Source organism: Balaenoptera borealis (assembly GCF_965194805.1).
Source record: "Balaenoptera borealis genome assembly, chromosome: 1".
In the NCBI taxonomy this organism is placed as follows: Eukaryota; Metazoa; Chordata; class Mammalia; order Artiodactyla; family Balaenopteridae; genus Balaenoptera; species Balaenoptera borealis.
This window is the reverse complement of record NC_138860.1, coordinates 179036031-179049409: the sequence shown is the minus strand read 5'-3', so window position 1 is coordinate 179049409 and position 13379 is coordinate 179036031. Positions and strand designations below refer to the sequence as shown.

The following is a 13379-nucleotide window of genomic DNA, read 5'->3' as shown; positions in this document are numbered from 1 at the left end:
GCAACCTAAGTGTCCATCGACAGATGAATGGAAAAAGAAGATGTGGCACATACATACAATGGAATATTACTCAGCCATAAAAAGGAACGAAATTGAGTTATTTGTTGTGAGGTGGATGGACCTAGAGTCTGTCATACAGAGTGAAGTAAGTCGGAAAGAGAAAAACAAATGCCGTATGCTGACACATATATATGGAATCTAAAAAAAAAAGTCATGAAGAACCTAGGGCCAAGATGGGAATAAAGACACAGACCTACTAGAGAATGGACTTGAGGACACAGGGAGTGGGAAGGGTAAGCTGGGACAAAGTGAGAGAGTGGTAGTGTATATATATATGGACATATATGCACTACCAAATGTAAAATAGATAGCTAGTGGGAAGCAGTCGTATAGCACAGGGAGATCAGCTCGGTGCTTTGTGACCAGCTAGAAGGGTGGGATAGGGAGGGTGGGAGGGAGGGAGATGCAAGAGGGCAGAGATGTGGGGATATATATATATATGTATAACTGATTCACTTCATTATAAAGCAGAAACTAACACACCATTGTAAAGCAATTATACTCCAATAAAAACGTTAAAGTGATTTGTGAGAAGAAATTATAAAATCTGAAAGAATATGAGAAGTGAGTAGAGCGGTGCTTGACACATAATAAGCATCATTAATGCAAACTGTTATGGTTTCTGTCACATTTCCAATGTCTCTCATAGAGTTAGGCATTTAGGAAGCATTCAGAAAATATCTATTGAAGGAATGAATAAATGAATCCTTTCTTTATGAGTGATTGGTGCCCTTCTGAGTAGCAGTCTATGTACTGTTTAACCAGCTTCAATTCGTAGACTGACAAAGCTAATGGACTTTTTCAGGTATGTTCACCGTTTCTCATTATTTAGAACTAAATTATACCAAAGCATGTTTGCATTTGGATTTTTCTGTGATAAAGACTTCATTTTTCTTTCTCTCTTTCCATGCAGTGGCCAGTTTGGCAAAGCCTGGAACATTTGCTGGCAATGATGCAATTGTAGCCTTCGCAAGAAATCATCAGTTGAATGTGGTGATTCATCAACTTAATGCCCCTTTGTGGCAGGTAGGTCACCTATTCAGGAACTTATGTTAAGCTATTGTTTATAAATTAGCTTTGGGGATGTCCTCAGATGATGGGGCTTGACTTATGATATTGAACTATGCAGGGTAACTTGGGCTGTGAGCCTGACCCAAGACGGGAAGCTTGTGGTGGCTTGGAATTAAACCCTGCATTACAAATGGAGTCTGAAGTATAATTCAAAAACCTTTAAAATGCCAGAAATGTTCCTCAGCAGTCAGTTAATTGGGTAGTTTGGGGTGGAGAGCCTACTGTGGAAATAACTTAGATAATTCTGTAAAAATATCCAATGAGAAATTAAAGGATTTGCATACATATTCTAGTTTGAAATATACCTGTTCCATGTATATGTTTTTGTTTTTTAGATGGAGGAAAACAAAGACCAAATTCACTATAATAGCTGTTGCTAAAAAGAATTTCTGAACAACAAAATTTATTTCATGGCCTAGGGTGTCAAGCTCTATTTCTGTGCCCTGCCCGGCTATACATAGCGGTTCCAATGGTTTTTCTACAGCAAGTAAGATTTTACAACAAATGTTGCGTTTGTGCTGTGGGATGGCAGAGCACGCTGCTGCTGAGTCGCTTAGGCCTTCCTTCCCCTCCTTTACCTTTGGTATTCTATTCTAAAGTAGCCTAGTCTCCCAAACAGTCCATCAAACCAAACATTCTGGAGTACGGAAGGTCAGAGGTCGGGGTGAAACTGTACACAGACTACCACCCCTTACTCGTCCTCCTTGCACTCAGAGCGCTTTTCGCTTTGTGGCTCAGCTCCTGGAGGCTGGTCAGGTGATTCCTATCAGTCTTCCTCTCTCCCCTGCTCCACTACTCCCCCATTTCTAACTTTGTTTTTTTAATTAGAAAGTAAAACATAATGATTATAGAACAACTTCAAAATTCAGAAAAGCCCATTAAAGGCAAATAAAAAAAGGCGAATAAAAATCACTCAGTCATACTCCGCAGAGATAATTACTATTAATATTTAGTGTGTATCCCTGTTATTCACACACACTCTTAACTATAAAATCATTCATGTATGACTGGGAAGAGACGTATCATAATGTCACACGTTTTAAGCAAGTCTACACACACACAGACACATCCATACGTGTATACATACACACACTGTGTATCCCTATATATTATATTATTATCAAGGCAACAATGGCCTTTTTTCCTCATTGGTTTCCTATACCACCTGCATATATATTTCTTTGTAAATTGCTTATTCCTTTGCTTAGCCTTTGCTCATTAAAAATAAAGTCATTTATAGAGATATAATTTACATATAGCAAAATTCACCATTCTCTGGTGTATAGTTCTATGTGTTTTGACAAACATAGTCATGTAAATACCACCACTATCAATATACAGTATATTTCCACCACCCCAAAAAGTTACCTCATGCCCCTTTGCAGTCACTAGTCCCCTCCCCCCACTCCCAGATTCTTGTAACCACTAATCTGATTTGTCTCTTACAGTTTTTGCCTTTGCAGAATGTCATGTAAATGGAAGTATATAGCTTTTTGTGTCTGGCATAATGCCCTTTTAACAAAAATTTCACTACAACAAAATAAATTAGATACTCCATGGGTTGGTAAGGACTTTACGTTACAGGGATACAGTGAGCAGGATGGGAAACAATATCTGTATGTGCTGTTCTTTGGGGTAGTGTCGTCACATGTACTGACACTGGGGAGAGCTATCATATTTTTAGTGAGGCTCTCTCTAAGGATGTCTTTGAGCCAAGAAGACTGGTTACCTCTTTCGTTGTCCCAATTTTTTGTCTTTAAATCTTTACTGCTTAGCAGAAGTCATCAAAATCATTTGAATATACAGCATAATGATCCTCTTCTTGAAGGAATATACTCAGGGCCAACTCAGTAACTGTAGGTTGCCTTCTCCTCCTTTGATAACCGTTTTTAAAGTTTCTTAATTATCTAAGTAGTTGTGGAAGATAATTCTGCATAACTCGATTTTTTTTTCAAGTACATTTATTTCTATAGTGTCCTCTTGCTAAACATTCAGAGTATATGTTTTTAAAATAAATACGTTTCCTGTATACTGGAATTGTCTACTAGGTTTTCCCCATCTCTCCCTACCCCAGTGGAGCACCTTATAAAATTTGAGAATTGAAACTGAATTGGTTGCTACTGTCATGGGTAAGAGCTCTTACGTTAATAATGAGGAGGTTTATACTCACAACCTACATTTTTTTTTCTGGCTACAAATGGAATGTATGCTTCTGTAAACAATATAGACATGTGTGACTTAGAAAATGAAAGTCCTCTGTGATCTCCCTCTCCATGAGCATCACAATTTGGTGACTGTTCCTCAAGTTATTTTTTCTTATTCATAATGCATATATAGTGTTATTATTATTTAAATATATAAGTGCTTTAGGGATTATGTCATTCAGAGATTCTGATCAACTAATTTCCTTTCCAGTAGTCTTCCTGGGAGATGAATGGTGCTCTCTCTATTTTGCATGTGTCAAAACCAGACTCTCTGCCCTTTGAGACCTAGATATTCTGCCTGGAGAAAACTTCCGTGGTTCTGACTTCTAGATCTGTGTAGTTCCTGTTTGTTCCATGGTTTTGCTGTGTTTTTAGACCACAGATATTTAAATTAATAATGGTATCTTACTGCCTGTGACTTTCAGCAAAAACAAGAAGGAGGTGCTGATATTTTGGGGTTTTAACAAACAGACAGTTACTGGGCTTTCTAAAGGACAGAGTCAGAATTACTGTAGAGTTTCTGCGGAGTTGGTGGTTTGGGGGGCGATGCGCAGGCTCCACTTCGGGGCGTCTGTCTTGCGTGACTCCAGGGGCACCGTCCTGGTTGGGCCGTGCTGCAGGGGTGCCGTTCACACACGACACCTTGCGAGTAGTGCTTCCAGGTTGTGCAGTGCAGTAGTACTGCCTGACTGTGTGTAACTTTATTTTGAAATTGATATAAGTGGGATGTTTTGAGTTCGTTGTTAATGTTTCTCAGTATGTGTTTGACGAAAAATGCTATTTTTGTTTTAAGAACAGTGTGGATTGACTGTGAAGCTAGTGAAGCTTACGTGTCAGGTCCTTCATTTTTATGGGCCCCCCTTCAAGGTCTTGGGAGGAGTTCTAGCAATTTTATATACGTAATTTTATATTCTTTTTCTCAAAGAGGGTCCCAAGTTGTTTGAGTTTCAAGCCCAACAAATCTGCATCTGCCCCTGGGCCTTCCCTCTTGGAAGGGACCTGTGCATTTGAGGGGCTGAGTGGTACTAACACTCCTGAAACTGAAGCTTATTCATGGTAAATCTGCCCCTGGTTTTTGAATATGCGTTTTTGTATGGATTTACGTCCATGTAGTTGCATATTAAAGCACAATGAGTCATATATACATGAGTGGAAGAAAGATAATTCAAAAATTGCTTAGGACGTATCGCAGCCGTATTCCCAATTCCTTCTATACGGAGCCTGTTGACTGGGCTTCCTGGGCAGTCAGATGGCGTTTCTCTTCTGAAGTGGACACTGTGCAGATCCTCGCTGGCATCTCCCCTTCCTTTGCCTGCAGATTCGTGGTACAGAGAAGAGCAACGTGCAGGAGTTACACATTGCATATCGGTATGGAGAGCACTATGACAGCGTTCGGAGGATCAATGACAACTCAGAAGCACCTGCACATCTCCAGACTGATGTGAGTGAAGCCTCCGTTTTCTTCTGTGTTCTCAGCCCTGCAGGAACCAGGTCGAGAGCTGTGTGCCCTGGAGCTAAAAACCAGTGATGTGTTAATAGAAAGTTGCCTTTAAGAATCTCTGGGCTTGATTTTTTTTTTTTAATTTTGTTAGTTCAGGTGAGAGCAGCAGATAAAATTATTGTTCTTTTGCTTTCCCTAACAGCTGATGGCTATGATTGCATGAATATAATTTATATAAACATTTAAAATTACTTTTATGTTTTAAAATTAATCCATGCTTTGTATCTAAAATTCGGAAACTATAGAAAAAGTAAAGAAGAAAATAAAAAATGCACAGAATCAACAATTTTTGTTATTGTTTTCGTATTTGTATAGCTTTGTTTCCTGCTTTTTTGCTATTAACATTATTTCACAAGTCTTTCCTCACATTATTAGACACTTTCTTTGTAATTAAAAAAATAAAGTGAAAGTCACTCTCTCACCCTTGTTTACCTCCCTGGATGCAACCAGTGTTATCAGTATATCATAAAATTGCCTAGAGATATTTTACATAGCAAGCAAATATGTGAGTATGTGCATGTATTCCACTTTTGCTGGAGTACATTCTTCCTATCCACAATTGTAGCATCCTCTATATACTGTTCTGCACCGTGCTTTTCGAATGGAACATATCTCGGAGTTTAATTCATAGCAGCACATGAGGGACTTCCTAAATCTTTTTAAATGGCTCCATAGTATTCTAGTGTATGGATGCATTATAATGTGCTGGAATAGTCCCTTTGATGGACTTTTAGATGGCTTTCAAGCTGCTTTTACAAACAACACGCAGTGCCTTACTTATATGTATATCTTTTCACACATGTGCGAGTGTATTTGTGGAATAAATTCCTAGAAGGTTCTTACTACGTCAGAGGATGTGTGCATGTATAATTTTGGTAGGTATTGCCAAGTTGCTCTCTGTAGAAGTCTTACCAGTTTACACTCCCACTTGCAATATGTGTCTCTTCTGCACCTTTGCCAGCACAGTGTGTTATCAAGTTTTTAAATCTGTGTCACTGTTAGGGAAAAAATAGTTTTCTTAACATAGTTTTAATTTGTATTTTTCTTATTAGTGAGCTTATGCATCTTTTCCTGTGTTTAAATCCTACTTTTGTACTTTTTGACTGGACTGTATTCATGTTTTTTGTCCATTTTTTTCCTGTTCAGTTTTCTTAATGATTTTTAGGAGATCGTTATATATTAGGGAAATTAGCCTCTATCTGTGGTATGAGTTGCAAATTTTTCACAGTCTGTCTTTTGTCTTTTTATTCTTTCCCATATTGTCTTTGCTCTGAAGGAATTTTAAAATTTTATGTGGCTAAATTTATCAAGTTTTCAAGACATCATATAAATGTCTTCTGGGTTTTGGGTCATGATTAGGAAGCTCTTTCCCACTCTGAGGTTAAAAAGAATTCTCCCATAGTTTATTTTAGTCCTTCTGTACTTTCATTTTTTAAAAGAAATTAGATCTTGTCTCTATTTGGGATTTATATAGATATACAGGTGTGAGGTATGGATCCAACTTTATATTTTTCCTTGTGGTTACCTAGTTGAACCCAAACTGTTTATTAATTACATGTCTTTTGTCCACTGATTTACAATGCCGCTTTTTTCATATAATAAATTCCCATATGTAGTTGGGTCTATTTCTAGACATTGGTTCTATTCCACTGGTTTTTCTCTTCATATGTTAATGTGTTCATTGTTTTAGTTAAGAAATAGTGTATTTTAAAATCTAGTAGAACTCTTCACTCATTGTTACTTTCTTTTTTTTTTGATTTCCTGTATATTCTTGCTTTTTTTGTTTTATATATGAGTGTTAGAATATGTTTGTCTAGTTAAAAAGAAGTCCTGTTGATAATTTGCTTTTATTGGGATCTCATTAAATTAATAGATTAACAAGCAAAAATTGACATCTTTATGATGTTGAATCTTCCTAGCCAGGAACCTGATAAGCTTTTTATTTGTTTAGTTGACTTTTTTGGTGATCTGCAGGGGCACTTTTTTTTTTTAACATCTTTATTAGAGTATAATTGCTTTACAATGGTGTGTTAGTTTCTGCTTTATAACAAAGTGAATCAGTTATACATATACATATGTTCCCATATCTCTTCCCTCTTGCGTCTCCCTCCCTCCCACCCTCCCTATTCCACCCCTCTAGGTGGTCACAGAGCACCGAACTGATCTCCCTGTGCTATGCGGCTGCTTCCCACTAGCTATCTATTTTACGTTTGGTAGTGTATATATGTCCATGCCACTCTCTTACTTTGTCACAGCTTAACCTTCCCCCTCCCCATATCCTCAAGTCCATTCTCTAGTAGGTCTGTGTCTTTATTCCTGTCTTGCCCCTAGGTTCTTCATGACCTTTTTTTTTTTTCTTAGATTCCATGTATATGCGTTAGCACATGGTATTTGTTTTTCTCTTTCTGACTTACTTCACTCTATATGACAGTCTCTGGATCCATCCACGTCTCAACAAATGACTCAATTTCGTTCCTTTTTATGGCTGAGTAATATTCCATTGTATGTATGTACCACAACTTCTTTATCCATTCATCTGTCGATGGGCATTTAGGTTGCTTCCATGACCTGGCTAGTGTAAATAGTGCTGCAGTGAACATAGGGGTGCATGTGTCTTTTGAATTATGGTTTTCTCTGGGTATATGCCCAGTAGTGGGATAGCTGGATCATATGGTAAATCTATTTTTAGTTTTTTAAGGAACCTCCATACTGTTCTCCATAGTGGCTGTATCAATTTACATTCCCACCAACAGTGCAAGAGGGTTCCCTTTTCTCCACACCCTCTCCAGCATTTGTTGTTTGTAGATTTTTTGATGATGGCCATTCTGACTGGTGTGAGATGATATCTCATTGTAGTTTTGATTTGCATTTCTCTAATGATTAACGATGTTGAGCATTCTTTCATGTGTCTGTTGGCAATCTGTATATCTTCTTTGGAGAAATGTCTAGTTAGGTCTTCTGCCCATTTTTGGATTGGGTTGTTTGTTTTTTTGATATTGAGCTGCATGAGCTGCTTGTAAATTTTGGAGATTAATCCTTTGTCAGTTGCTTCATTTGCAAATATTTTCTCCCATTCTGAGGGTTATCTTTTCGTCTTGTTTATGGTTTCCTTTGCTGTGCAAAAGCTTTTAAGTTTCATTAGGTCCCATTTGTTTATTTTTGTTTTTATTTCCATTTCTCTAGGAGGTGGGTCAAAAAGGATCTTGCTGTGATTTATGTCATAGAGTGTTCTGCCTATGTTTTCCTCTAAGAGTTTGATAGTGTCTGACCTTACATTTAGGTCTTTAATCCATTTTGAGTTTATTTTTGTGTATGGTGTTAGGGAGTGTTCTAATTTCATACTTTTACATGTACCTGTCCAGTTTTCCCAGCACCACTTATTGAAGAGGCTGTCTTTTGTCCACTGTATATTCTTGCCTCCTTTATCAAAGATAAGGTGACCATATGTGTGTGGGTTTATCTCTGGGCTTTCTATCCTGTTCCATTGATCTGTATTTCTGTTTTTGTGCCAGTACCATACTGTCTTGATTACTGTAGCTTTGTAGTATAGACTGAAGTCAGGGAGCCTGATTCCTCCAGCTCCGTTTTTCGTTGTCAAGATTGCTTTGGCTATTCGGGGTCTTTTGTGTTTCCATACAAATTGTGAAATTCTTTGTTCTAGTTCTGTGAAAAATGCCATTGGTAGTTTGATAGGGATTGCATTGAATCTGTAGATTGCTTTGGGTAGTATAGTCATTTTCACAATGTTGATTCTTCCTATCCAAGAACATGGTATACCTCTCCATCTGTTTTTATCATCTTTAATTTCTTTCATCAGTGTCTTATAATTTTCTGCATACAGGTGTTTTGTCTCCTTAGGTAGGTTTATTCCTAGATATTTTATTCTTTTTGTTGCAGTGGTAAATGGGAGTGTTTTCTTAATTTCACTTGCAGATTTTTCATCATTAGTATTTAGGAATGCCAGAGATTTCTGTGCATTAATTTTGTATCCTGCTACTTTACCAAATTCATTGATTAGCTCTAGTAGTTTTCTGGTAGCATCTTTAGGATTCTCTATGTATAGTATCATGTCATCTGCAAACAGTGACAGCTTTACTTCTTCTTTTCCAATTTGGATTCTTTTTATTTCTTTTTCTTCTCTGATTGCTGTGGCTAAAACTTCCAAGACTATGTTGAATAATAGTGGTGAGAGTGGGCAACCTTGTCTTGTTCCTGATCTTAGTGGAAATGGTTTCAGTTTTTCACCATTGAGGACGATGTTGGCTGTGGGTTTGTCATATATGGCCTTTATTACGTTGAGGTAAGTTCCCTCTATGCCTACTTTCTGCAGGGTTTTTATCATAAATGGGTGTTGAATTTTGTCAAAAGCTTTCTCTGCATCGATTGAGATGATCATATGGTTTTTCTCCTTCAATTTGTTAATATGGTGTATCACATTGATTGATTTGCGTATATTGAAGAATCCTTGCATTCCTGGGATAAACCCCACTTGATCATGGTGTATGATCCTTTTAATGTGCTGTTGGATTCTGTTTGCTAGTATTTTGTTGAAGATTTTTGCATCTATGTTCATCAGAGATATTGGCCTGTAGTTTTCTTTCTTTGTGACATCTTTGTCTGGTTTTGGTATCAGGGTGATGGTTGCCTCGTAGAATGAGTTTGGGAGTGTTCCTCCCTCTGCAATATTTTGGAAGAGTTTGAGAAGGATAGGTGTTAGCTCTTCTCTAAATGTTTGATAGAATTCGCCTGTGAAGCCATCTGGTCCTGGGCTTTTGTTTGTTGGAAGATTTTTAAACACAGTTTCAATTTCAGTGCTTGTGATTGGTCTGTTCATATTTTCTATTTCTTCCTGGTTCAGTCTCGGAAGGTTGTGCATTTCTAAGAATTTGTCCATTTCTTCCAGGTTGTCCATTTTATTGGCATAGAGTTGCTTGTAGTAATCTCTCATGATCCTTTGTATTTCTGCAGTGTCACAGTGTCTGCAGTGTCTGTTACTTCTCCTTTTTCATTTCTAATTCTATTGATTTGAGTCTTCTCCCTTTTTTTCTTGATGACCCTGGCTAGTGGTTTATCAATTTTGTTTATCTTCTCAAAGAACCAGCTTTTAGTTTTATTGATCTTTGCTATCGTTTCCTTCGTTCTTTTTCATTTATTTCTGATCTGATCTTTATGATTTCTTTCCTTCTGCTAACTTCGGGGTTTTTTTGTTCTTCTTTCTCTAATTGCTTTAGGTGTAAGGTTAGATTGTTCATTTGAGACGTTTCTTGTTTCTTAAGGTAGGATTGTATTGCTATAAACTTACCTCTTAGAACTGCTTTTGCTGCATCCCATAGGTTTTGTGTCGTAGTGTTTTCATTGTCATTTGTTTCTAGGTATTTTTTGATTTCCTCTTTGATTTCTTCAGTGATCTCTTGGTTATTAAGTAGTGTATTGTTTAGCCTCCATGTGTTTGTATTTTTTACAGATTTTTTCCAGTAATTGATATCTAGTCTCATAGCGTTGTGGTCGGAAAAGATACTTGAAACGATTTCAATTTTCTTAAATTTACCAAGGCTTGATTTGTGACCCAAGATATGATCTGTCCTGGAGAATGTTCCATGAGCACTTGAGAAGAAAGTATATTCTTTTGTTTTTGGATGGAATGTCCTATAAATATCAATTAAGTCCATCTTGTTTAATGTATCATTTAAAGCTTGTGTTTCCTTATTTATTTTCATTTTGGATGATCTGTCCATTGGTGAAAGTGGGGGTTAAAGTCCCCTACTATGATTGTGTTACTGTCGATTTCCCCTTTTATGGCTGTTAGTACAGGAGCACTTTTTTCATATAGCTCTTTCCTATTTTTTACTGAGTTTATTCTTAGAAGTTTTATGTTTTCTGTTCCTGTTGTAAGGAAAGGATCTTTTTTCCCTTTATATTTGTATATATGAGATTTGTTAACAAAATGTTAATTATGTACATACCCAGCTATCCTACAGAATTTTCTTACTTTTTAATTGAGGTAAAATTCACATAACAGAAAATTCACCATCTTAAAGTATATGATTCAGTGGCACTGAAAACACCTATAAAGCTGTGTAACCACTTCCTCCATCCAGTTCCAAAACATTTTCATCACCACATAGAAAACCTGGTGCCCATTAAGCAGTCATTCCCCATTCCTTTTCTATCCCAGCCACCACCAGTCTACTTTCTGTCTCTATGGATTTACTTATCCTGGACATTTCTTATAAATGGAATCACACACTATGTGGCTTTTTGTGTCTGGCTTTCCTTAGCATAATGGTTTCAAGGTTCATTCATGTCATAGCACTTATCAGTACTTCGTTTCTTTTCAAGGTTGAATAATATTCCATTGTATGATATACCACATTTTGTTTATCCTTTCATCTGTTGATGGGCATTTGGGTTGTTTCTACTCTTTGACTGTTGTGAATAGTGCCACTATGAATATGTGTGTATAGTATTTGTTTGAGTACCTGTTCCCAACCTATTGGATATACAGTTGACCTGTGAACAACACAGGGGTCAGGGGTGCCAATTATGTGTAGTTGAAAATCTGAGTATAACTTATAGTTGACTCTCTGTATCTGAGCTTCCATATCTGCAGTTATGCATCTTTGGATTTGACCAATCGTGAATTGTGTAGTACTGTAGTTTTTACTACTGAGAAAAATATAAGTGGACTGTGTAGCCCAAACCCACCAACTGTATATCTAGGAGTGAAATTGCTGGATCATATGGTAATTCTATCTTTAACTTTTTGAGAAACTGCCACACTGTTTTCCACAGTGCGTAGCTGCACCATTTTACATTCCCACCAGCAACATGTTGAGGGATCTGCTTTCTCCACATCCTCACCAGCACTTGTTATTTTTCTTTCTTTTTAAAAGATACATGTATTTTAAAAGATTAGTGTATACATGTCAATCCCAATCTCCCAATTCATCCCACCACCCGCCCCCACCCCCACCACCACTTTCCCCCCTTGGTGTCCATACGTTTGTTCTCTACATCTGTGTCTATTTCTGCCTTGCAAACTGGTTCATCTGTACCATTTTTCTAGACTCCACATATATGTGTGAATATACGGTATTTGTTTTTCTGACTTACTTCACTCTGTATGACAGTCTCTAGGTCCATCCACGTCTCTACAAATGACCCAATTTCGTTCCTTTTTATGGCTGAGTAATATTCCATTGTATATATGTGCCACATCTTCTTTATCCGTTCGTCTGTCGATGGGCAATTTAGTTGCTTCCATGACCTGGCTATTGTAAATAGTGCTGCAATGAACAGTGGGGTGCATGTGTCTTTTTGAATTATGGTTTTCTCTGGGTATATGCCCGGTAGTGGGATTGCTGGGTCATATGGTAATTCTATTTTTAGTTTTTTAAGGAACCTCCATATTGTTTACCATAGTGGCTTTATCAATTTACATTCCTTATAAACATATGATTTTCCAGAATTCTTTTTGTTTGGAGTAGTTTTTTTGTTGATTCTCTCTCTTTGTCTCTTTTTTTTAAGGTATAAAATTACATTATCTGCAGATAGTGATAACTTTTCTTCTTCCTTTTCAATTCTATACTTCTAATTTTTCTTTTTTTTGGGGGGGGGCGCTAATTGCATTGCTGTTACCTCCAAGACATGGTTAAATAATCATGGTGGTAGTGAAAATCCTTGTTGTGTTCCTTACTTGAATGGGAATGAAGCATCATTGTGTGGATTTACCGTGGTTATTTAACCGTACTCACACTATGAAACCTTTAGGTGTTTCCAGTTATTCACCACTCTTAGTGGCACTGAGAGGAGCACTTTAGCAAAAGTCCTTTCTATACTTGACATTATTTCCTTTGGATGAATTTCAGAGACTTGCTACACATAGCCACATTGTTAGGGTAAATTTTTAGAATAGGTTGCTTTTTATTAACATTCCAAGGAATAGACTGGCATTGCTAGAGTCCACTTACACTTTTACATGCAAAAAGTGGAAATGTCCTTGCTCATTTCCCATCTCCCTGCATTAATAGCAAGCAGGGGGAGAAAGTGATTGGGAGCCACAGAGGGATGATTTTAGCTTTTCTGAAATGGGTTTAGGTTGTAAAGGCCTGTGGATACCAAGTGAGCGGCTCTTCAAGTTCTTAGAATTTGACAGGTTCCCTTGAGTGTGGTGATAGCACGTGAGGTTAAATGAGTCACGCTCACCTGTGATAATCTGGTTGGGACAGGAGCTCCAGCACATTGCAGCTTGCTGATGATCAAATAGGGCCTAGGGAACCAGATGAGAGTTGTATGTGTGTTTCTTCAAGACGAGTTGTCCTGCTGAAAAAGCTCATTGGGTGCTAGTGTAGAGGATCGATTCTGTTACTAAGCTCACAGCTCTGGAAACCAGCTGAGACAGATGTGTGCTGTCTGAGTCGGCAGTCATTGCCAAAATGTTGGTCTCTAGAAGCTGTAGGTGCTCTAATGCCATTTTTACTGAACAGTTTATCCCATATCTTGGACCTTTGTTTTTAATACTTGAGTTGTGGCCTGGAATCTCA

General features: G+C 37.5%; 1 protein-coding gene across 9 annotated transcripts in view; it reads left to right on the top strand.

Moving 5' to 3' along the window:
- The window catches only part of OTUD3 (OTU deubiquitinase 3), a 39724-nt gene that overhangs the window by 17688 nt on the left and 8657 nt on the right, over window positions 1–13379 (top strand). For all 9 annotated transcript variants that reach the window (XM_082354075.1, XM_082354076.1, XM_082354073.1 and 6 more), the window contains exons 3-4: window positions 974–1086; window positions 4654–4776. In XM_082354075.1, coding sequence (XP_082210201.1) covers window positions 974–1086; window positions 4654–4776 — 236 coding nt within the window. The remainder of the gene's footprint in view (window positions 1–973; window positions 1087–4653; window positions 4777–13379) is intronic.